We start from the raw sequence: 26,864 nt of genomic DNA, 5'->3' as shown, positions 1-26,864 counted from the left end.
ACCACTGGTAACATTTTCAGACTAAAATGGTATTAAATTATCAACTCCTTAGTTAAAAGCCTGGATAGACAGCAACCTTTGGGCCTGGTGCCAAAAAGAGAATCACATAGTCACTAACCAAGTCTAAAGGGGAAGGAAATTCCATGAGTGAGGTGCCATTACTAAAAAAGCCCTGTCTCTGGTTCCCACCTACCTCACCTCTGAAGGCAGGGTACTGAGAGCAGGGCTTGTGGGGCAGATCTTAACTTGCAGACAATACAGAACGTTTAGATGTGGATATGAAGCATGGACAGTAGACTACCCAGTCTCTGTAAGGGCCTGTGCTTTGCATATGTACAGTATCCAAACATGATTTCATCAGGAAAAGTCCTTAGTTGTCTATTATTTCCATGGAAAGAGCATTTTGAGAATATCAAGAGAAAAGCTCTAAGAAAAGCAGAAAATGAAGAAAGTGAATTTAGAATTTCAGAGAATTCTCTAAAAAGGCGCAGTAATGTTCACAGGAAAAATATTATAAACAAAGGTAAAGCAATGAATGAATACAAGAGAGTAAAACCAGTAATTGTTAGATTAGCCATTATCAATTTGCTTTTTTTTTAACTTTCAGGTGACTCTTCCCAGAATCTATTTCATGCCTTATTACTCTATTCTAATATAATATTACATTGCTTCGCATATTATAATTTCTCTTTCAGAGTGCTGCCTTTACAATAAAATTGTCATAATGTAGCCATTAGTCACAAATGACAACATATGTCTACAGTACTTTCCAAAACTCACAAATAAATCCAGAATTATGAAATACAATGCAAAGCTCATTTTAAAGAGCATTCTCAGTTAATTAAGATAGATGTGAACCATTAACTAGGGGGCACTGTACACTCAGAGGACTAAATAAAAGAGGCTTGTTTAATACATGCATCTCAGACTCCTTCGGCTCTTATCTGCTAAGAAAGGGCTGCCAGGTGAGCAGATTGTCACTCCAGCGTAAGCTAATAGACTCTCCAGTGGCTTTTGTTACAGCTCATGTCATACGACTGAAACGATGAGATTCAGAAATGGCAGAACATATGTAGCTATGACTTGTCAGCTCCAGGTAATCAGATTCTTCTTGGTTTCAGGAGCAGATGCAGCCAAGACTTGTAATGTACATATGCAAATTGCAATGGTCCCTCATGAGCCCCACGGTTCCTACCTCTAATGGTCCTCGTAGAAAGTCTGTTTGCTCAGCTCCTACTTCCAGTGCTACGTCCACAGTAGCAAAGGGACGGCTGGCCATCTGCTGTCGTTCCCGCATAAGTTGCTGATGGAAAGAAAAAATTATGTTTTAACAAACTGTCTTACAACATAACACTTCTTATCGTCTTTCCCTTAGTTACTCAAATGATAATGGCTGTAGTGCCTAACTCTCAGAGGAGTTTCAAGGTCAAAATATCATATTTTGTTAGCTTATGAAAAGCAATGTGGTTTTCCCTTGAAGAAAAATGTAATCCAACCTAGAAATACACCAATACACCAACCTAGAAAGTTTGTGGGTCCATTTTACTGGCAATTCAGCACATAGCAAGCAACCAATAGGAAGTAGCTGAGCAAGAACTGGCCTTCCAGTTTGTCTTTGGTTTTACTTCACTAGCTCCTTCTTCCTAAAGGCTGATGTGGTTTCATCAGCAGCTCCAGCTGAGCTTTAGTGAATAAGTTGAGTTTAGTTCAAAATTAACTTTACTCAAGCAGTGTCACTTTCTCTCAGTCTTCAACTACTTCGGATTCCATTTTTGCAAACATGATACATTTGCATCATAGATACTTTAGATGTTACCAGTCCTTAACACTAGTAAGTCAGCTTTCACATTATGACAATTTTCCATGAAGAGGCATTCAAAACATCAACCAAGCATACACACAGTAATTTCCCCTGCACATTTCTTGCTGCCCCCCCCCATTGCCACCACTCTCCTACCATAAGAGCATTTCTTTAAAAATGGTTATTGCTAGATCACTATAGCACACCTACATCACAGGGCTGTTGTGAGGATAAAATGAAAGAGAATAGAATGATGTAGTGCTTTGGGCCCCCACTGAGAAGACAGATGGGGTATAAATGAAGTTAATAAATGATAAATGTATCTAATGATGTGGGACACGCAAATGGTAAGTGGGTCAATGTGTAGGAAGAATACAGTTGAGGATATGGGAACAACCAGGAGGACAGAAATAATGTTGGAAGGGGGATACAAAGGAAAGTAAGATGATCTTCAGAAGTCGTTATAACAATCTAGCAATTAAAAAAAAAAACCTCGAAGTCCTCAAATAGAGCAAGGGAAATGGCAGCTGCAAGAGACATAGGATGAGAAAATGGTGCCCGTGTGGATGTGATCTAACAAAAAAGGTGCACCTTCCCATCCATACAGTATGCAAAGGTGCTTTCACTGCAATCTTTTACAAAGACCTTATCAAACCAAGTTTGATAAAGATTTCATCAAAGTAAGAGGAAAAAACTAGAAAATGAACCATTAGGGAACAGAAAATGACAACAAAGGGAAGGACCCATGGATCATGCCTTTCCCGGGGTGCAATCTCGCTGAAACTTGGGGGTCTTCAGAGGACAGTGAGGACTATGTCCCCTGCAAATTTGGTGGGTATTGGACATTGGGAAGGTCAATTTGTAACCTCTCAAAGTAGCTTCCACCAGAGAGTCCCGTTTTTGCCACTGTGAACATAAAATGACAGCAAAGGGGCTCATCGTTTTGTATTGTAGCTTGTTTTTTGTAAGTACTTCAAAGGATATGGCCCTTTCAGTGTAAACACAGCAGCCCCCTGTCATTCTCTTCTTTAAGCTCCCTTTTTGAAATAACAAAGGATATCATCAATATATCTGATTCTCACTGTGGCTAAATCTGTGAATACTTAAATCCAGAGACTGGAGCCAGGAACAGACAAGACAGACCTTTCTACAAACCTAAAAGGGCCCAGGTTTGCAGAAAAATTCTGAAATCTAATACGTAATACACATACTTTGGAGGATTAAACTTAGGGATCCCATTCCCCTGGTGGGGGCAGGGGATGCTCCACTTTCACCCTCTGCCCCCCACCTCCACTTACCTGGCTGGCAGCAGAGGAAGGCATAGGAACAGGCCTCCCAGGTGCACTCCCAGGGGAGGCATGATGACATCACTCCCAGGAGTGATGCAGCCCCAAAAGCACTCCTGCGCTTCACCACAGGCCAATTTGGGCCCCAAATGAGCCAAATTGGGCCCGTTTGAGGCCCAAATCAGCCTGCTGTGAAGTGCCCACGCACTCCTGCGCCTGTGTTGTGACATCATTGCGCAGACACAGGGATGGATCTAGGATCATTGGAAACTCAGCTGGCAGGTATATATTGCAGTTTGTTTTCAATCATCATCAGCTGCCAAAGTTTACTTGCAACAAACAAAGGATAAGAAAGCAAGTTGTGAATTTACCATAATATGGAAATTACTGTGTTAGAATGACCCACTGTTTTGCGAGAAGTGCTCGGTGATATTTCTTGGCTCAAAAGCAGTTGTATGAGCTCATTCAAGAGGTCTTTGAAATATTACTAGAGGTGATTCACATCTATTCCCAAATATGCCAATAAGCAAGTGCACTCAAAAATGATTCAAATGAACTCATATGATTTCTTAAGAAACAGATTTTACCCTTTACTGAATTATTAGCTCACATAACCTGATTTCAGATATTAGTGTGAAATTATGCAGCTTTTTAAAACTATTTTGTCACTGTTTTACAACTTAAATACTCTCAATCACTTCAGTGAGAGCACTCTGTCATAAACAGTTTGAATATGACAGCATATATGTCAAAAAATTAAAAACTGTATTTCAGTATTAAAGCATTATTAAAAACTGAGGCTATTCCCACCCCCCGCTTTATGCTTTGCTCTTTTAACAAATCTTGATTCTTACTTGGGAAGGTAATCACCTCCTGAAAGTGGTGCATTTTTAGAGCATTTTTCTCTCTCCCTTGTTCCATAAAGCTGATGGTGGCATACATAGTTGTCCCTCCATTATACCCTCACAACAACTCTGTGAGGTAGGTTGGGCTGTGAGAGAATGACTAGCCAAGATGAAAAAGAGAAGGGAAAAGGGGGTGAAATAGAGGAAGTACAGAAATGCACTTCTCTTTGTAGAACTCACTACCCAGGCATCTTTTCATAGGACCTGGGGGCAAATAACATGGACTAAAGCATTATAAGTATATTCTGTGATGTTGTAGCGGTCTTGGGGCACCTCTCACACATGTCACGCACAAAGTAGCTTGGGCCATTTATGTATTTAGAGAAGTATTCAGAAAACTCATTTGTCAAATGGAATGCCTAAATTTAGGCTTGAGGTAGGGGATCTCCCACAAACAGAACAGTCACATGATATACCAAAAGTTTAACACAGTTTTACATGGTACCTAAAAAATAAAGATGTGTTCTTATTGATGTCAATAACTACAGGATGATGTTTGCCTTTGCAGGAATTTTGCCAAACTACCATCAGTCATACAGAACTTCCAATAGTCATTCAGATCTCAGTAAATCCCAATGAAGTGAGGAGAACAGTTAATTATAGATTTGCTTTATTTTATGGAAACTACATCCTGTCTCTGTTGGATGTTAATTAACACATATTACTACTGTCGCAGTACATCTTTGTAATTGTATAATTAAATATTGTCACTACGGTAAAGATGCTTATAACAGTGTCAGAAAACTACTGTCAAGTTCTTACTTTTCTAGACACAATGATATGTAATTTTAGAACACTTTACAAAAACAACAGACATGATGAAAGCCCGATTTGATTACACACCAATCTTATTTCCTATTTATGGGTTAAAAATGGGTTCCTAAAACAGATTGTTCTCACTTTTATTTTTCTACTGGAGATTCATACTAACAGTTTCACAAATACCTTTGAAATAGGTCCTCTTCTCATAATTGAAGAAGGCAAGTTAGAGGCCCTTATAATAGCTTTTGTTGAGATGTCACTGATCTTTCAGCCTTGTAACTTGACTTGGTTGAACATCAATTAATATTCTTCAAATATAACCATACTGTGGGATACTGTGAAATATCTAGCAGCATCTGAAGTGACCTTTTTGCAGACAGTTTGACAATTGAGGGAGGATTTAAGTGATTCATTTTGTCTGATCAGGCAAAATTCATTAGATTACTGTATATTGATGATGTTTTGTCATTATTTAAATTGATTTCTATTCTCTATCTAGCCATTACTAGCAATTTCTAGTCATTGGACAAGTGAAGATTTTGCCCACATTGTAGATAATTTTTATCCCTTTCATCCCTCAGGAGTACGGATTGAAGCCAATTTTTATTTAATACCATTTTGTCTCAATCTTTCAAAAGCTGTCAGTATCAAACAAAACACTTAAATACATTTGTCATACATTATGTATGGAACCTACCTCTATAACAATCTCAGTACCTTTGCCAACAGTCAGAAAACCCCAGCACATACATGTCTCAAACATTCAATCTTTATTGACTAACAGGAACCGTTCTCATAGGCCTTTCAAAAGGGCAACAGGAAATGAGTTTCTCCTGACACATAGGTGTTGTAAGGATGTTCTATGCCAATGGACAACCTTTGGATTCTATTTACTCATTTTCCCCAAGCTAAGCAATGTGACTTCACCTATATCTTACACGCTGATCATTTTAGAAGACTGAATATCAGAGAGGTGTGAATATGTGGCTATAACAGCACAACTTTGCAAAATGTTCTCTTTTTCTTGAGAAAGTGAATTATTCTGAGCAGCTCCACCCTCCCATACTTCCTCTAAAGCTGTCATGAGACAGCCAGGGCTCAGTGATAGTGAAGACTCCTCAGGGGAAGAGGAGCCCCATGCAGCCAGCTTGGAACTACCACAAGCTAAGGACTCCTCAGGAGAAGGGGAGCTAACAGAAGCTGACCAGCAGGGTGCTGATCAGCAGACACAACCAACACCTGAAGCAGAACCAACACCCTCTGGCTCTGATCCAGCAGGTGAAACTTAGTTAGCTGGCCCCAGCCCTACAGTTTCACCTCCACCCTTAGAGTGCCATAGACAGAAACTGAGAAGGGAACTGCAGGCAAGGATGCAAAATACATGTTTCCTGAGCTGGTGCCAACTTGCCCCTGATGATGAGAAAGAGTAGGTGCAGGATCCTTATCCAAGCAATTGGCTGCACTCGTGGCCCTTAGCTCTGGGGCTATAAAACCAGTCAAGAGAGGCTGCTGAGTGTGGGTGGAACGTGTATGATTGCTTTGAATCTAGTCACGCTGCCTTACCTTGCCTGAAAGCCTGACTGCCAGGCCCCTGACCTTGGATTGCCTGACCTCGCCTAGCTTGCCTGCTGGAACCCTGACCTTGGACTGAACAACCACACCTTGCCTAGCCCCTGGAGTCTCAGCCTTGGACTGGGTGTTGGAGCCCACTCCGCTTCCCAGCCACAGTAATGGGAACCTGCAGGCCAGTACAAAAGCCCTTCTGCATAGGTGTAGAACTATGTACCCTTTCCCCCACCCTCATTCTGAAATCTTCTATCTCCAGAAGTTTGTCAACCATCCAGATGTTTAACACCACCAGGGTAAAAAGAAAAATGAGTATATCAGCTAAACCTACAGCACTTACATTCTTAAGAGATCATAACAAATCATTTGTCATGTAATGATTTTCCTACACATAAAAAAAGGGGGGAAATACAATTATACCATCACATATGATGTACATGTTTATTTCACTTTGTACATTTGTGACAAATTAAAACTGTGTATATTTCACATGAAGTAATGCAAACAAAGTATACACCATTTTCCTACATGGAGGTGATAGCCCATGTAGGAAAATCATTGTATGCAATGCAGCCTTTAGGCTCCACACATTGTTGCCATTACATTTTACCATGTTGCTTATATATTAATAGACTGAATAGTGGTAGTTGGCTACCCATTTTTATATCTAAACAGTAATTTAAAAGCATGAAATAATTCCCTTTACATTCATTAAATGTTTGCCTTCAGACTTAAATGAATTATGCCTAGCCCTGACCATTTCCTTAATTACTTTTAATTTGTACAAAACAACAACTGCCTCTTGTTTTGGATCTATTGTTGTAACTATTGGTGTTACAAATCTCTTTAAATTAAGTTAGCTGATTAAATAGCTTGTAAGTGGAACTGTTTTTCATGTGTGCAGAAAACAGCTGCGTATGTGGTGCTTCTAGACAAACTGGTTCAAAGTTATTCCAGCATACATTGATCTGTGGTGCCAGTCAGAAAGCCAAATGCATCTTTGTTGTTTTACTTGGAGAATGAACATATAAATGTTTTAAAATTACAAAATGCTGTATCTACTGTACTCTGCAAGCTGGCATAAAACTGTTACAAATGACATAAAGGATTATTTAAACAAGGCATAATCCAGCAAGCAACAGCTAAGTTGCACTTAAAATTAAGCGTATACTTGTCCATCTTTTGTAATTCTTCCTCCACCCCCAGCCAAAAGGTCAAAGCAGTGTGTATACTTTTTGGAAACCAAATACCAACTGTTTGTAATTTCCCCAGAACAAATCAAAACGAGGAAGAAAAGAAAGATCACTGAAAAGGTCATTTTGTAGCTGGATTCAAGGAACATTTAGTGTACTGTACACTGTTGCTCAAATAGCACAACGTGAAGCCACCAATAGAACTTCTGTGTTAATACTGTTTAAGGTTCTGTAATAAAACCTTGCCTTCTAAAACACATTACATTCATAGAGTGAAGAAATATAACTTTGCTATCATTAAACCATTTCTGAAATGGGGGGATACATTCTTTGTGCTTAAAATGCAAAATGGAACAAAGGACAAATTAATTGCAGGCATTAATATAGAAATTAATTGCAAATTAATGGCAGGCATTAATATAGAAAATACTCATGTGACATACAAATTAAGCAGGTAAAATAAGAAATCTGAATTATCGCACTGAAACTGAGCATGCAATATAATGTCTGCCCCCCCTCCCCCATGGTGGCTATGTTTCTCAACAAGACAGAGCCAGCAGGACATGTGTACCACCACCTTAGAAGACTTGTACATAGATAGAGGCTACATTTTACTTCTAGAACCACATCTGAGAGCCAGTGTAATGTAGTGGTTAGAGTACTGGGCTAGGATCTCTGAGATGCAGGTTTGAATCCCCACTCTGCCATGGAAGCTTGCTGAGTGATGTTGGGCTGGCCACTCACTCTCAGCCTCGCCTTCCAGACAGGGTTGTGGTGAGGATTAAATGAAAGAGAGAATGATACCAGACACTTTGGGTCCCCATTTGAGGAGAAAGGAGGATATAAATGAAGTATAATAATAAAAAATAAAATCTAACATGTGATAAGCCTATTTTGTATGGACATTTCTGCACAAGCAGAACCATATTCCATGCGACATTCCTTCCTCCAGGATCAGTCTCAAAGAGAACACCAAGTATATAAATCAAAAAGAGTCCAGTAGCACCTTTAAGACTAACCAACTTTATTGTAGCATAAGCTTTCGAGAATCACAGTTCACTTCATCAGATGCATCTGACGAAGAGAATTGTGGTTCTCGAAAGCTTATGCAACAGTAAAGTTGATTAGTTTTAAAGGTGCTACTGGACTCTTTACTATTTTGCTACTACAGACTAACACGGCTAACTCCTCTGCATCTATGACCAAGTATATAAACAATCCAGGTACTAGCTAGGCAGCTAAGAACTCTGGGATTTTCAGAAGATGTAAGAAACCAGATAAAAATTGTGCCAAGCTCTTTTAGCCTATTGTCATTCTAAATCTGGGAGATTATTAAGAAACATGCCCTCCTCTTCAAATAATGAGAACAGAGATGACACATCAATTCCTACTTGTATGCAAGAAATTTATGACTGTAAACTCTTTGTTACAATAAAGCTATGATCAGCAGACATTTTCCTCTATGAATCCATTTCCTAAAGAAAGATTTCTGTGCATATGTGTGGAAAGGAAACATTAGAAAGCTTCCAAACCCAGTTCTATGAGCTCCCAAACTCAGTTCTGTGCCATGATGCTCTCGATTCTCACGTAAGTAGTGGTAAATGGAACCAAATCTGGTTATTTTTTTTCTCACTTAGTAAATTCATAGATTTGCATGATCTGTTTTGATAATCATGTTAGAGGTTCCTCAAGAGATTTTTGTCCTCCTACACTTCTTTCTTCTTCTTAATCAAGTGTATTAAAAATATATACAACAAAATTTGATTATTTTTGGTATTAAGTGGATCTATTTGGGAGACGTGGTCTATATAAAAATACCTACATTGAAAAATCCATATACACCTAAAAGGGGGGGAAAACAGTGAGCAGAGATGAGAGAGGACCTTGCGTAAATATATTGCTCCACGGTACACTGTACTCTTTACCCAAGAATTATATATTAAAAAATGTACTAAAAAGTGTTTTGCATCAGTGTCTTCAGAAGGTGGAAGACAATCTTGAATAATCAAGTTTATATAGAATAATGCTTCTTAAAAGTACTATCCTATGCTCTATTTATGCACATGAAAAAAATGAAATACTGCCTTCATGTCATAGTTGACTTACGGCTACCCCTGGTGAACATACAGTTCAGGCTTTGACTCAGGGATTCTCATGGGGGGTGGTTCCCTCTGTAGTGGAGGCAAGCCCCAGATCAAAAACAGGATCTTTGAGTCCAATCTTAAACTGTATATAGTGTGAACAGAGAACATGGGCAATGAAGGGTCTGTACTTCACCAGATGGTCAGAGGAGTGTTGCAAAGGGAGCTTCTTCAAGTCGAGAACTGGGCATTACAAGCTAATTCTAAGCAAGCCACAGATTAAATTTAGCTTTAGTATCATCCATGTGATTTTACAGATTAACCTGCCTTTCTAGATGGGTTCTTACTGCCTATATGATAAAGAGCAACAATATCCAGTGAATGACCACAGTGAAAATGAATGGGAAAGTTTCACACATTCCAGCTATCAGCTGATATTGACAGTCATGTGAATAATAAAACACTTAATTGCATTATGAAATCTAATTCATGGGAGAGGGACTCTCCTCTCTGAAATGAGTTATTCGTGATATTTAGAAACAGTTCGTTTGTTCAAATGCCGTCTCAATTGGATTTAATTAATCAGAAACAAGGTGCTATTCTTCAGTTTCCCACAACATTTAATGTGTAAACAAACCCATCTTCACTTGGGCACTCACTATCACTGTGGCAGTGTAAATCAAAGTACTCTGGCTTTTTTGAGCTCAGACAGAGCTCAGACAAAGGGGGAAAGCAGAACAATTTAGAGTTCATCAATTATATCACATCAAATTAGCCTCCATTATAGGCTCAACTGGACAGCTTTCATCTATTCTAATTTACAACAGAAAGGACAGCCAAGAACAGAATAAGAGCAATGATAGAGTCAAAGGGAATATCTACAGCTTTACTTAGCAAGAAATATGGCCCTTTTCTACTACAGCTTCCATTCAGGTTGAAAGCTCCAGCCACAATTAATTCCTTAAGTTCTGCTTGATTAGATAGCCTTTATCCTCATTTAAACTACGGGAGTGATAAACATCTTTTATCAATCCTGCAGTTACTGCCCTTGTACAAACAATACTTCATATTTAGTCTATAGCTGTAGGGAAACCTGTTGTTGCAATCGCAGACTATGAAGTAAAACCTTTATCAGACTTGGCAATTTTGTGCCATAAGTGACCTATTTTGCCACTGTAAAACTTGCTGGTACTTATCATAAGTGACCTATTTTACCACAGTCATTTAAAACTTGCTGGTACTTATCAATATATAACCGAAAACTGTCAATGTAAGTCAATTAACTTTAAAGAGAGGAAAAGATAGTCCCCTGTGCAAGCACCGAGTCATTACTGACCCATTGGGGGACATCACATCATGATGTTTTTTTGGCAGACTTTTTATGGGAGGGGTTGCCATTACCTTCCCCAGTCATCTACACTTTACCCACAGGAAACTGGGTATTCATTTTACCAACCTTGGAAGGATGGAAGGCTGAGTCAACCTTGAGCCAGCTACCTGAACTTGGCTTCTGCCAGGATCAAATTCAGGTCGTGAGCAGAGCTTGGACTGCAGTACTACAGCTTACCACTCTGCACCACAGGGCTCTTATCAATTAACTTTACACTTTGATATTTGCTGTGAGCATTTCAATACACCATAAAAGCAATTATTTAAATCATTGTGGAAGTTTGTATCACATTGAACCATGGGTAGTTTTTTATTGTTAGTCAATTATCTTAGGCAACTTTCACCCCTTTGTAAAAAGTTATTTCAACAACCTTTGCACAATTTCAAAATTCTACATTTGACTCCTGAATACTTTTCCTTTGGGGTGGTGTTTCTGTAAATTAATATTAGATTTAAAACTGTACCTATCTAAATTGTTTATAGTCAAACTGCATTGTTCTGTTGGTTTAATAGCGCATTGGGTGTTTCATACTTTCAAAATGCTCTTAAGAATGTAGAAAGATGACAGATTGCAAGACCTATTTGGGAACATCAGGGACCTTTGCCTTTTATGATGAAATAATTAATCTATGAGCAGCATTATTCTGTAGTACATTGAATAATGTTATAGGAACACAGAATTCCCATGATCCCCATTATTTAGAGAATACATCAGGAATGTTCAAGAGATGTCTTCTTAGCCCTTTGCCAAGTAGAGAATTGCTAATTATTCTTTTTTAAAAAAAATTCCTTGATCTGACAGAGAACTTGCCATATGTTAATTTTGCACAAATCTTTGGTAAACACTTTCAAAGTTGGGTTTTTATTAATTAAAATATATTTATCAAGAAAAAGATCATACTATAAGGAAATGACAAAGAAAATAGTGCTATATGATTCAGAAGATAGAGAAGTTATATATTCAAATGGATTTCTTACAGCAAAATGGCATTTATGGCAACAGTGGGGAACCTATTAAGAAATTTGTGATGGATGCCCACATTTTTTGCTTAATTATTTCAGCCAATCTTTGTGGTTTCAGGGAGTAGCAGTTTCTCATATTAAAGAGATGATCAGCACATGGAGATATGCATATGCTGGAGATGGCCTCTGTACAGGGCTCAGGGGATATGACAGAGATATTCTCTTTTCCCCACTAGAGTTGAATCTTATAATGCTGATGACAAGACTAAAGACATTTACTGAGGTTAACATTTACTGAGGTGAAACAGCAGTGATAGGGCTCCTGGAGGAGATGTCCCTGCTGAAGCCCCAGGCAGGATTAAGTAAGAATAAAAATCTGTTTGAAGACAGCAAAGATACTGAAAGACGTCAGAAAAGACATCTTGCTAGAAACACAGCATTTCTCCAATAAGCGTATTACTCAATATTCTTATAAACTTACAGCAGATGGCTCCAACTTTCTACTTATGTATTCATTTTAAATCAGAATAAATTGTTCATGGTAATTAAAAGTTTGGAATTGAGCTGCTGGTTGATTGAAGAAAAATACATCAGACATGCACCTACTAAAAAGGCATCAAACAAAAAAGGTTTGTTTGGACTGTCCTATCAGTGTATAAATATAATGAATCACCTGTGAACTCAACTCTGTAGCATTTATGGTATGGAATTCCTTAGAGCTTTCCTGAAATTGTTGACACATATAGAGGATGTATATTAAGTGTCATCAATACTGTGATGTCATGCAACTCTACCCTTCTTTCATCTGTCAGGTGAGCCATCCTGAGCAGATGGCTGGAAATAGTAAAAAAGACTGGATAACTGCAAACCAGATAAAGCTGAGGTACTGATGACGGAGGGGTTAGAATTCAGCTTTATTCTGAATAGGGTTTCACACCCCCTTAAGGAGCAGGTTTGGAGGTGCTTACCTACAGTTGAATCCATAATTACAATTTTTCTCAGCTTGTTTTGCCCGTAGTCAATCCCAGAAGGTATTTTACAAAGATATAACAGGTAAGTTAAGAATAAATTAGTGCCTCTGCGCATACACAGAAAATGCATGGCTCACTTGCTACTGAGCAACCACAACTGCCTGCACACAAATCAGACTGAACAGACTGAATCAGAAACAAATCAGATGAACATGTGTGACCAGTAGCTGAATTTACATCTTTAGAAATTATCTGTACTGATTACAGGAACACTCACACTTGAATTATTGCTATTTATTCAATATTTATGCATTGTTCAAAATTATAATTTCAAAATGTATTAACCATGAATATGCTTTACTATATGCGGTTTGGACATATATTTTGGCAGTGAAATTCACTTGCCAGGAACAGCAAAGCTGCAGAAAGATCTGCCTTACATTTGTGCAAAACTCACTTATGCATCCTTACGCAATCAGTCATACAGCCAGTACTTAGTTTAAAAATACAATAAAATAATTTAAAAGAAAAAAAATAAGCAGATTATTTGGCCAGCTTCATAAATTGTATTCTCCAAGATCCACAAATTATGATAATTTTGAGTTGTTCCCATTTCAGCTCCTGTGATTTAGTCACAGCTGAAATAGTCAGTTGATGCCAAGAGGCAAATTTCAGTGGACTGCAAAAATAACATGCAATCATTCCTATCCTGGGGACAACAATGATTTCTGAGATTTTTTGTTTGTTTTTGACAGAAGGAAATTTTGAGCTAATTCACTAAAGGCTTAAAAGAACCTAAATATCAATGCTTTCTCAAAGTGACTTTTAAGAAACTGAAATAAAAAGAGGAGTTATGCCAACAAAAGAAAAAAAGTGTCCTAATGTATGACATTTCCTTTCACCATGGTATTGTGCAGTTTCTCTTCCCAGTGCCATGTAGAATACAATTTTCTTCAATTGTTGTTCTTTCCAGCACTTTCAGAGCACAAGATTGAATAGTATACTGCAATGAAACATTCTAGAGGATGTATACATTATATGGTCACATCTCAGGTTTATTATTTGTATACAATAAAAAGTTATAAGAAGTGGTGAAAATGTGAGGGAATCTATGCACATTCTTACTTTCTGACCTGGCTTCCTCCTTGCTTCTCATGCCTCAAGGACCAAAGCAGAAGAGAAAAAGAAGCAATTTCCTTTATTTCCTACTCCTGTAGATATGCTTTGTTGTAAACATTAGCCTGAATGCAAGAAAAATGGTACACTCTTATACTGTATGGCCGTATGCTGGTGATGCATTAGAAAAGGTTTTTTTGCTATGTTGTGGCTCATAAACTCAAAAATATGAGATGTCTGGGTTTGGGGGCATTAGTTTTGGGGCTGGGTTTGGACACTATGTGGTAGAAAGAATGTAACTTGCCCCCTAGTTTGATTTGGGAAATTGAATACTCTCAGATCTGTCTGCTGCATGCAGCAGCAAAAAGGAGCACAACGTGCCAACAGGCCTGGTCATGATGACTACTAGCATGCACTCTATAGACTTGGTAATGCAAGGGTAGCTCTGTGTAGTGATGATGCTACACCTACGCCATCAGTTGCTGTCAGTGTATTTGTAAGACTCGTATAGAGGTAACAATGGGCTGAGACTGAAAAATTCGGGACTGGAGGGCATGAGTCCAAAACTTCTTACCAAATGTAAAACTGCTGATCTTCCAACTGAAATGTTTAAAATATGCAACTATTGCTCAGTGAAAATATTAATTATATTTGTGGTGGCAGTGAAAAAGGCAAATTCTGTGCTAGGGATTATTAAACAAGAAATTGAAAATAAAACTGCCAGGATCACAACATCTTCATATAACTCTACAGTGCAGCTGCATCTGGAATACTGAGCACAATTCTGTGTACTTTAAAAGGATATTGTACAGATGGGGAAAATGCAAAAAACAAATAAAGCAACCAAAATGATCAAAGGGTTTAAGCACTTACCTTATAAGTAAAGCCTAAAGCATTTGGGCCTTTTAGTTTATAAATAAGACTCAGGAGGCATAAACAATAATTCTGGCCATGAAGGAAGTGGATCGAGAGTACATTTTCTCTCACTCCCATAACACATGAAGTTGGGTGTCGTACAGCGAAACTGATAAACGGTATAATGAGGACAGAAAAAAGGAAGTCTTTTTTTCATACAATGCATGCATAATTTATGGAATATGTTACTCACTAAACATGTGATAACACCCACTAGTTTAAGAAAAGCTGCAGGAAATATGTCATTTTACAATGAACATCTTTAAAACTAACATCTTTACTTTTGTTTTTAGAATAGGCAGTATTAAGAGGTATAGATTGGGACTGTGGTGCTGTTGCAGAAGGGGTTAACCCTTTCCCCCAATCCATTTCCTGGACAAAAACCTTCCCCATTGCTAGTTTTCAATTAGAGATGGGCACGAACAGCAATACAAACAAAAAAAAGCCACAAGCAGCCCAATCTGCTGTTCGCGAACAAGCTGTTCATGAGGCCCCATTCTAAACGAATAGGTGGTCCTTACAAGCCTCTTTCTTTGCTGTTCGTCTTGCTGTTCGTCAAGACAGACAGTTTGGCACCTGCAATCAATTCCCTTGGCAATTTAGGCAGGGATTGTCTGAACTCTGCCTGAACTCCTGCTGTTGCCCTGGAAACCCCAATCTAAGCCCAATTTAGCTTGATAGGCAGGTCTTCCTTTCAAGTGTGGAGCTCCAAATTTGTTACAACAAGGGAGCAAAGACCAGGGGGGAGGGGGGCTCCCAGCTCTGACTTTGCAGACAGTGGAAAGGGAGAGAGAGTTGCTGATGGCATTTTCATAGAGAGAGTGCATTGGAGCTTGAATTTTCTTTGTGTGTGGTGGGATAAGGATCTACCCCTTCAAGTTCCAGGGCTGCTGCCAGGCTCTGGAGCCAACCTCTTATTTGTTATTGGTACCTTTCCTGCTGCCTGCTCAGGTCAGGTTTCTGGGAGTGGTGCAGTAGGGATCTTGACCAAATTTGGGTGATGGCTGGAGGAGAGCCTGCTGGGCCCCACGAACAGCCAAACATGAACATGTTCATGAACAGGACCATGTTCATGGTTGTTTGTGAGTCTCTGTTTGTGGATAGCAATAAACAACGAACATCATGGTTGTTCTGGATTTTCCAGGCTGTTGGCATTGGTGGTGTTGGCATTGTAGTTCCTGACGTTTTGCCAGAAGCTGTGACTGGCATCTTCAGAGGTGTAGCACCAAAAGACAGAGATCTCTCAGTGTCACCGTGTGGAGAAGATGTTGGCAGGTAATTTATATCTACTCAGGAAGGTGGGTTTGGGCTGAGTCATCCTGTAAAAGTTTCCCAGAGTGTGGAATGCTAATGGAGGGAGGCTTCACTGTATCCTGAGGAGGTTCTTTTGCATATGGATTGGTGCTTGATATGCTAATCTTCTTTGCAGGGCTATTGTAGGATGTAGAGTATTTTGTTAGCTTGGTGTTTTTCACGACTAGAAACCATGCTCTATTCATTCTTAAACTCTCTTCTTTCCTGTTGAAATTGTGCTTATGCTTATGAATTTCAATGGCTTCCCTGTGCAATCTGATGAAGTAGTTGGAAGTGTTGTCCAGTATTTTAGTGTCCTGGAATAGGATACTGTGTCCTGTTTGAGTTAGGCTACGTTCAGCCACTGCTGATTTTTCAGTGTCTTTCATGTTCTTTTATTCTTGTCTGGATGCTACGCTGTGTGGTCCCGATGTAAACTTGTCCACAGCTGCAGGGAATGTGGTATACTCCTGCAGAGGTGAGGGGGTCTCTACTGTCTTTTGCTGATCATAGTATCTGTTGTATTTTTCTGGTGGGTCTGAATACTGTTTGTAGGTTGTGCTTTTTCATAAGCTTTCCCATCTGATCAGTGATTCCTTTGATATATGGCAAAAACACTTTTCCTGTGGGAGACGGTTTTTCCTTAGCTGATCCGGAAGCTGTTCAGAGAATCCTTCGACTGCCCCAGATATAGTTGATCTGGGTAAGTCCGATGACTTTTAAGGTCAGTAATATCTGACTGCACACCCCAAGTAGATACCAATTATCCTCAAAGCAGCATATAGCCAGAGTCTTCTTCCAGGTAGCAGCCATGATTAAACACACCTTTTTCCATCAGCCATGGGCATTCCTGATAAAGTTTCATCTGCCTACCAGTTACTCATGCTCTGGTAACTTCAATGTTGTGTGTGTGTTATGTGCTGTCAAGTCGCTTCTGACTTACGGTGACTCTATGAATGAAAGACCTCCAAGACTCCCTATCATTAACATACTTGCTCAAATCTTGCAAACTGGAAGACGTGGCTTCCTTTATTGAGTCAAGCCATCTCATTCTGGGTCTTCCTCTTTTCTTACTGCTTTCAACTTTTCCTAGCATTATTGACTTTTCCACAGAGTCTTGTATTCTCATTATGTGAACAAAGTACAATAGACTCAGTTTTGTCATTTTAGCTTCTAATGAGAATTCAGGTTTGATTTGATCTAGAATCCACTTATTTGTCTTTTTGGCCACCCATGGTATCCGCAACTTCAATGTTAAAGTATTTTAATATGCGCTCCATTGGGATGCCTTTAAAAAGTTCTTGTAAACAGCAATCCAAAATAGAACAGCACAGCTGTTGACAAGAAAAACTCCGTCTGACAAATTGCAACTTTGCCATTACATCTTTATTGTACCTAGTGTTTTTCAGGAATGAATGCAAATTAGGTGTGGTAAGAACATCACATGAGCATGACTACCAGGCAAATTTAAATTCTTTTAACTTCCTTGATTACTAACAACATGAGCTCCAATCAGATCTCTTTGACCTGGCAAAGTTTATCCTAGGCATAGCATTGTGGCAAGCCACTTTGTTCATACATAGCAGCTGCTTCATGGTCATTGCAGCTGGCTTTTGCAAAGTTCATGAAGGAAATAATCTTATTTACCTGGAAAGAGGCAGTATCTCCCATGGGTCATGGTTGTTCAGGACACAACATCTATTTACTTGTGTAAAGCATGGGATCATTTGTTCATCCCTTCTGTGAGCCTGAAGAGTTGGATGCATCCTTTAAATGACAAACATCAGCTAGATTGCTTTGCCTTCTTTTTGCACCTGCACAGTCAGGCGTACTTGAGAAGTAATTGCAAGAAATGATAAGTTTAGTAGGATTCATTGGCAGGCAGACACCAAAGACTCACAGAGACATGAAATAGCCAGTGTCAGCTAAAAATATCACCTGAAATACTTCTTCATTTTGCAATATTGCTTATAAAAAAATCCAAGGTAGTAGCTGCAAAAAATGGGTGGGAGAGGGTGGCAGTATCTTGAAAATCTGGTTCATAAGACATACAAATTGGACATATTGAAAAACCTTACTGAACTCAGCTTCCTAATCATGACTAGAGATGGGCACGAACAGCAATACAAAACAAAAACAAAAACCCACGAACAGCCCCATCAGCTGTTTGTGAAAAAGCTGTTGGTGAGGCCCCATTCTAAATGAACAGGTGGTTGTAGCAAGCCTTGTTCATTGCTGTTCGCTGGTGTTCATCAAGCCAGACAATCTGGCACCTGCAATCAATTCCCTTGGCAACTGGAGGTAGGGACTGCCTGAACTCTGTCTGAACTCCTGCTGTTGCCCTGGAAACCCCAATCTAAGCCCAATTTAGCTTGATAGGCAGGTCTTCCTTACAAGTGTGGAGCTCCAAATGTGTTACAAGGAAGCAAAGAGCAGGGGGGAGGGGGGCTCCCAGCTCTGACTTTGCAGACAGTGAGAGAGAGACAGTTGCTGTTGGCATTTTGAGAGAGAGACTGGGAGAGTGCATCGGAGCTTGAATTTTATTTGTGTGTGGTGGGATAGAGATCTACCTCTTCAAGTTCCAGGGCTGCTGCCAGGCTCTGGGCCAAGCTATTATTTATTATTGGTACATTTCCTGCTGCCTGCTCAGGTAGGGTTTCTGGGAGTGGTGTGGTAGGGATCTTGATGGCTGGAGGAAAGCCTGCTGGCCCCCACGAGCAACAAACATGTTCGTGACAGGATAATGTTCATCAGTGTTCATTGTTTGTTGTTCATGGATGGCAACAAACAACGAACACCATGTTCGGGGTTTTTTTCTGTCCGTGCCCATATCTATTCATGACTGGTGAGCAGGATATGAACAGAACTAGTTTTAATTGTGACTGCCTTCTTCAGTGTTAAGGGGAATAGACCTTTCTATGGCTATTCGTCATGATAATTAAGTGGAAGGCAGTGTAATGGTCAGGGTGTTGAGCTAGGATCTGAGAGACCCAGGCTTGAATTCCCACTCTACCATGGAAGCTCACCAAGTGACCTTGCTCTAATCATACTTCATCAGCCTAACTTCACAGGGTAGTTGTAAGGTTAAAAAGGTATAAATGAAGTAATACCTCTGTGTACTGAATACTGGGGATAGCCAATATTGGGTAGCCTTAAGCTTTTATGTTTTTACTTTTCGAACTTGTAGAAATAGGGGGATAGATGGTACAGGAAACAGAATGTTAAAATCTTCCAGAAATGCACTCTTTATATTTTTATTTAAAGATCTTTATTCACACAGAATCACTAATTCTGTTACCACCAGTTGCTAACTGAGAATTGTTATCATGAATCAGCTACTTCATGAAGTTCTCATTTATTTCGATAGGAAATCAATTATTGTGAAAGAAGCCCTGATATGTAATGTACAGTTTATCATATTTTCAATGCCTCTTCTGTTTCAAATTTACCTCTCAATAATGTAAATATATCCAACTTTAAAGCTGAGGTGTTCGCAGGAAAAGTGCTTACATAAATAAACCTGAGTGCGGCATGCATAACATGCACTCCAGTATGCCCTCAAACTTGCATAGACAATATAGAGAACTAGTCAGCAGTTTGGAACTAGCAGCGTATAATCCTGTTTATAGATGTTCAGAGCAAAATTATGTGGCTTTATCACTATGCAATTATGTGTTTTAGCAGATTTGGGGAAGGGGGCATGGTATAGCCCAATCTTGTCAGATCTCTAACGATACTTGGATGCAAGAACACCAAAGGAGACTCTGCAGAGGAAGGCAATTGCAAACCACCTCTGTTTCTCACTTGTCTTGAAAGCCCCAGCAGGGGTCGCCATAAGTCAGTTGTAACTTGAGGGCAGTTTACACATACAATGATTTGTGTGGGAACTGGCATATTATCTGTGTAAACAGGCAAGCATTCAAACAGGAAAAGAACAATTGACTTTGAAGTCAATGTCTTCAGAAAGTTTAGAATTGCACTGCTAGTTATTTTTCTGATGCTTATTCATGAATGATGGCTGCCCCATATATTACACAAGTTACCATTTATTTTAACAATTTAAAGCCCTGCTTTAAAAATGACTAGCTTTAACATTTGTGTTTGTTTTAAATGGGCTAATCTCTCTCCCCACTCCTTACATCTTCACAAAATGTATGTTGTTTACATATGATGGGGTTTATACCATTAGATAGTTTCTCCTGCAGTGTATTGTAAATATTTATGCACTCTAGAATTTCCCAGAACAATTCATATTTATATTTGAGTTTAAAAAGAGAAAAGGCAGAAAATAAGATCAAAAAGTTGTTTGTACAGACCTTCTTGTGTGTACATTCATACACATACAAAGTTATAAAGAAAAGAACATGCCTTTGCTGCTTCTTAAAATAGCTACCATGTGTACTGCAGCATTTTTAATATGCTCTTCTACGGCTATTGTAACAAAAATTTTCACAAATTTCGGATTCAACAGTGGATTGTAATTTTAATCTAATGCTGCAGTCATGTAACTGCTTCATGAAATGCAGATTTTTTTTAAAAAATGGTTATTTATGTAGTTACTTATTTAAATGTATTCTCTTTCTTTTCAAACAAGCTCAGAGTAGCTTACATTGTCAAACCAAGCGTTTCTGCAGTACAGTACATAATTAACTCTAGTTAATTGGTCCAGAATGCAGTGGCACATATTTTGACAGGAACTCCTTTCTGGTCACATATTACACTTGTTCTGTGCCAGCTGCACTGGCTCCCAGCGGAGTACTGGGTCAGGTTCAAGGTTTTAGTCTTGACTTTCAAGGCCTTTAGAGGACAGGGACCGAAATTCCTGTAGGACCATATCTTGTCCTATATTCCCCGGAGGCTGCTCCGATCAGCAGACAAACAGCTGCTGGTGATCCCTGGCCCTAAGGACGTTCGCCTTGTCTCAACCAGGGTCAGGGTTTTTTCAGTTATGGAACCTACCTGGTGGAACTCTCTGTCTGTGGAGGCCCAGTTTCAACAAGATCAGCTATCATTTTGCTGGACCCGTAAGACAGAGATGTTCTGCCAGGCTTATGGTAGCTGAGGCTAAGGAATCATCCAACCAGCCCCTCCCAGTGGGGGGGATATGTTCCCACCCCTGCATTGACTAAATCTTAGCCACCCTGTCCCACAGACCTTGAGGTGCTGAGATGTAGGGTCCAATATGAGCTGCCTTTTCTATTTTAATACTGTATTTACATGATTTTAAAGTGTTTTTTCATATGTATTTATGTTGTTAATCCCCTCTGAGGCCCCTCTGAGGCCACTTGCAGGGAGAGCAGACTATTAATCAATCAATTAAATAAATATTTAAATTTATTTATTTATTATATTAGATTTTTAGTCCACCCTCCCCACCGAGCGGGCTCAGGGCAGAGCACAACATTTTAATTTACATTAAAACACATAAAAGTAGATAAAAACATTACAACAAAATTTAAACCCTACATACAATAAAAACTTCTCCTCAGATGGCAATGCAAGAGTTACTTCATTTCAGACATGGCCCATATATCCATATCTATCTATATAGAGAGAGTGGTGGACAGATCTTTTCAAGTCAAGTTCAAGTCTAGGCTGGTGGGGGCCCAGCCTAGCCTCCGCCATATGCCTGGCAGAACATCTCTGTCTTACAGGGCAGCAGGAGGATAATAAATCCTGCTGGGCCCTGGTTTCATCAGACAGAGAGTTCTACCAGGCCGGTGCCAGGACCAAAAAGGCCCTGGCTCTCTTCAAGGCCAGGTGAGCCTCCCTAGGACCAGGGACCACCAAAAAAATTTTGTGTGTAGAACGAAGTGACCTCTGGGGTATATGTAGGGAGAGGCGGTCCCGCAGATATGCTGGACCCAGTCCACATAGGACTTTATAGGTCAGCACCAAAACCTTGAACCAGACCCGGCACTCAACTAGTAGCCAATCCAGAAGGTGTAATATGTGTTATATGTTCCCTTATTAGGACTCTTGCAATCACCCGAGTAGCTGCACTTTGAACCAGCTGTAACCTCCAAATCAAGCCCAAGGGAAGCCCTATATAGAGCGAGTTGCAGTAGTATAATGTAGAGGTAACCGTTGCTTGGATCACTTCTGTTAGGTCGTGGGTTGACAGGTAGGGGACAAGCTGCCGGGCTTGTCTCAGATGGAAAAATGACGGCCAGACTACTGCTGCGATCTGTGCCTCCATAGTCAAGGAGGCATCCAAGATCACCCCCAGGCTCCTCAGTCTTGCAAGCAGCGCAAGCGGCACTCCATCAAGAGTGGGGAGCCGGAGTCCTGTACCTATGGACCCCAGACTCACATGCAGGACCTCCATCTTTGTAGGATTTAATTTCAATGGACTCTGTTTCAACCACCCAGCCACAGCTTCGAAGGCACGCTCTAAGGCATCCGGGGCAGAGTCGGGCCGTCCATCCATCATCAGATGTAATTGGGTATCATCAGCATATTGATGACACCCAAGTCCAAAAATCAGCACCAACTGGGCAAGGGGGCACATATAAACATTAAACAATAGTGGGGAGAGTATCGTCCCCTGAGGGACACTGCACACCAATGGGTGGCGGGATGACAATTTCTCCCCAAGCACCACCCTCTGTCCCCGACCGTGGAGAAAAGAGACAAGCCACTGTAAGGCAGTCCCTCGTATCCCCACATCAGCGAGGCGATGGGTCAATAGATCATGATCGACCACGTCAAACGCTGTTGACAAATCCAACAATATCAGCAGTGCCGATCCGCCATGATCCAGTTGCCTGCGGAGATTGTCAGTGAAGGCGACCAGCAATGTCTCTGTCCTGTGACCCGGGCGGAAGCCAGACTGGAAGGGATCTAGGATGAGGAATCATTCAGGAAACCCTGTAGCTGCTCCACCACTGCCTGCTCAATCACCTTACTCAGAAATGGAAGATTTGAAACTGGGCAGTAGTTGACCGGGTCAGTGGGATCCAAAGATGGTTTCTGTAGAAGAGGCCTAACCACAGCTTCCTTCAATGCTCCAGGAAAGACCCCAGAGTTCAAGGACATGTTGACAATGGCCTCCAAGGCAGTCCGTAGCCCATCCACACTGGCCTTCACCAGCCATGATGGGCACGGGTCCAAGGAGCATGTGGTAGGTCTCACCGCTCGCAGGGCCCTGTCAATCTCATCTCTAAAGAGTGGGTTGAATTGATCTAATATCGGCCCAGTAGATGGCCAAGGGGCCTCTAGTTCACATACTGTATCAATTGTGGCAGGCAAGTCGCAAATAAATTAATAGTGAACGGGAAAAATGTGACCATAGATTTAAAATTTGGGATTGTTCGACAGAGAGAGACCCCCATCGATCACATCAATCCTATTCTCCCCACCACATATTTCCCTAAATTAAATATCCTTGACTGCTGTAGCTTTTGTTAGTGAAAAAGTACTACAGTCCAGGTTGTATCTTCCCATCTCTTACCATGTGCTTTTTGAAATGGGACCAACAGAATCATAAACAGTATTGTAAATGTGATTACACTACTAGATTTAATTAAAGGTACATGTTACTCACCTGTCAGTTCCTAATATGGTTTTTGCTTTTTTCACTGTTGTCACATATTGTTTTCCATTGAATTATCCACCACAGCACAGCATTGGTTCACACTCCATCAATATATATGTGAAGGTGGGATTTTTAGTCATCCAGTAGGAATGTTTGTGATGTTACAGCTACTACGGTATAGTGGTTACAGTGTCTGACCCAGGTTCAAATCCCAGTGAAGCTCATTGGGTGACCTTAGGCTAGTCACTCTTTCTCCATCTAATTTTAATCACAACAAAACAGAGGTGTTACACTGGTGTGTGTGTGTGGGGGGGAGGTTTTGACCCAGGAATTGAGTTGTCTCCTGTTTTGGATGGGGTTGCATTCCCCTTAAAGGAGTAGATTTGTAACTTCGGAGTGCTGCTGTATCTAGTCCTCTTGTTGGATTAACTGGTGTCAGTGGTAACCAGGGGTGCCTTTTGTCAGCTTTTCCTTAGCAGGAAAGATCTTGATACTGTGGTTCATGCCTTATACTGCTTAGGGCCAGAATACCTTAAGGACCACCTATTCTCTTACAAACCTAACTGATCACTCTGGTCATCTTCTGAGGCCCTGTTTCAGGTGCCTTCATCATCTGAGGCTAGATGACAACCCAAGAAAGTCCCTTTTGGGGCATGGTGCTGAAACTTTGGAACTCTCTCCCCTGGGACATTTATATCTTCCTCTATCATTGTCTTCTGACAGCAGATGAGAACTTGTTTTGGTTGAATTGCCTTACTAACTCCTAATGTGTATATGTGTCTGTATACATGTATGTATGTATTTTAAATACTATTTTAATGCCTGAAATATTTGAATGCAGGGATACCCTAAGTTGGGAAGAAAGGCAACATGGAAATATTTTATACATATAATTACATAAATAATCTTCCTCAAAGAGTTTGATGAAAAACAGAGATGGGGAATCATGGGTGCATCAGTGAAACATGACTTCTTTGCTATCTCCTACCAATGCAGCCCAAAATGATCCCCAAAATGGTACAACTGGGGGACAGGGGATGCCCCCAGAATTACATTTCAGGGGGCATTATGGGCTATGGGGGACAGAGGAAGTAATCATGGAAATCCTTCCATCAACAGAATTGCTCCCTAAGATCCAACACCATGTACACTGTTCTGAGTTCCTTGGAGAAGAGGTGAGCTAAGAGTGCACTAAATACATTGATCCGATGTGCATCACTTTGCAGTTCATTTTGCTTTTTGTTACCTTGTGTATATGTGTAATCACATATGTGGCTCCTTCACATACAAACTCTGCATTATGGGGGTCACTACAGAGGAGCATGAATAATTTGAGCAAAACTAATCATATCGATCTTTCCCACAGCATCAGTATCCTGAAGGTTTTTCATCAATTATGTTGGCAATTTTAGTTCACATAGCACATAGACAAAAAAGTTATTTTTAGGCTGTTCCACTAAGCAAACCTATGATATCTACAAATAAGGGCCATATCTATTTACTTGCTGCACCCATTCCTTGTTAATCCACATCAGTGACATTCAACTCTATTCATTGTGTTTGGTGACAGCCATGCTAATTCTAAGTACATATAATTTAAAGCCAGAGCATGAAAAATCCCTGCTGCATTTGAATATCACAGGAATATGAATGAATTTCAAAGTGCTTCTGAACCTTACAGGGTTGTTGTGAGAATAGAAGAAAGGAGAAGGATGTAAGCTGCTTTGGGTCACCTGTGGGGAGAAATGTGGGGTAAAAATAAATCATTTTCCTGATAGCTACATTCATTTACATAGACCCAGTAATAGCTAGAGACATATTTTTGTCCTGATATTACTTATTACCCTGGCTTCCAGAAGGAGGATTCGATAAAAACACTACAGCATACAGAAGATAAAACCAAAGGTGGCAGAGGAGAGAGAAATGGGAGCCAAAATGTGCAGTATTGATTCATCAAGAGATGCAGTTCTACAGTTAATGACATGAAACATATGGCTCTTTTCTACAAAACATATACCAATCAAGCAGAATGCATTTTCCCAGGGGTTGCCCAGTAACAGATACAACTATAATAGCAATGCGTTACCAAAACTATGGCAGAGATATTCATATAGATACATCATAACCAAATGCATACAGCACATTTATAATCTAGTTTTGATAGCCCAGAGGGCACATATTTGAAACATATGACACCAAGGCCTTTGACTCTAATATTAGCCTGTCATAATTTTATTCAGAGTTCATGGCACTTGATGGCAGATCAGCAGCAAACAGATGGGACTGTTCCTCAATTTATTCAGAAACTGGCTGTTCTGCTGTACTATTTCCTGATTATTCCTGAGCTCCCGATTCATAATTCTGGCTTTTGGATTCTAAGACTCAGATCCAACAAGGTCCTTAATGGAGAGAATTCCTGTTGGAGGAAACTGTCATTCAACAACAATTCACATGTAATTAGCAAGGTCACAGCTGCTACAGAAATTGAGAAATAAGAGATACTTTATTAGCCGTAGAAAAGAGCAAGAGTCCAGTAGCACCTATAAGACTAACAAAATTTGTGGTAGGATATGAGCCTTTGTAAGTCACAGCTCCCTTCTACAGATATATGGTACCTGAAAAAGTGAGCTGTGACTCACTTTTTTTGTTAGTCTTAGAGGTGCTACTGGACTCTTGCTCTTTTCTACTGCTACAGACAGACTAACACAGCTACCCATCTTTACCTTAACTTTCTATTGGTTAGGTTTTAGAAATTAGTTAATTCTATTTATTTTATTATTTTAGATCTTTATTCCACCCTCCCTGCAAGCGGGCTCAGGGGGGATCATATCATTTAAAAGCCACAATAAATATTACATTTCCATTAAACCAATTAAAAACATTTAAATTCAAACAATTTAAACAATTTAAAACATTTAAATTCAACCAATGTGGAAACAGGATTATGGACAACCTAACTGGGAGGGTTCAGATCATTCTCTTCTCTCCCTACCAGGCTGGTGGAGGCCTGGCCCCGCCTCAACCATATGCCTGGTGGAACATCTCTGTCTTACAGGCCTAGCAAAAGGATAACAAATCTGGCCGGG

The 26,864-nt window shown here is 40.0% G+C and overlaps 1 protein-coding gene across 1 annotated transcript in view; it reads right to left on the bottom strand.

The window, feature by feature from the left end:
- ATRNL1 (attractin like 1) overlaps positions 1-26,864 on the bottom strand; it is a 981,827-nt gene that overhangs the window by 290,771 nt on the left and 664,192 nt on the right. Inside the window, exon 27 of the mRNA XM_054982776.1 lies at positions 1,196-1,303. Within this exon, the coding sequence (XP_054838751.1) occupies positions 1,196-1,303 (108 nt within the window). The remainder of the gene's footprint in view (positions 1-1,195; positions 1,304-26,864) is intronic.

This window comes from Eublepharis macularius, chromosome 6 (genome assembly GCF_028583425.1).
Source record: "Eublepharis macularius isolate TG4126 chromosome 6, MPM_Emac_v1.0, whole genome shotgun sequence".
Classification (NCBI taxonomy): Eukaryota; Metazoa; Chordata; class Lepidosauria; order Squamata; family Eublepharidae; genus Eublepharis; species Eublepharis macularius.
Note: the sequence above shows the minus strand (reverse complement) of the source record. Positions and strands in the feature narration are given on the sequence as shown.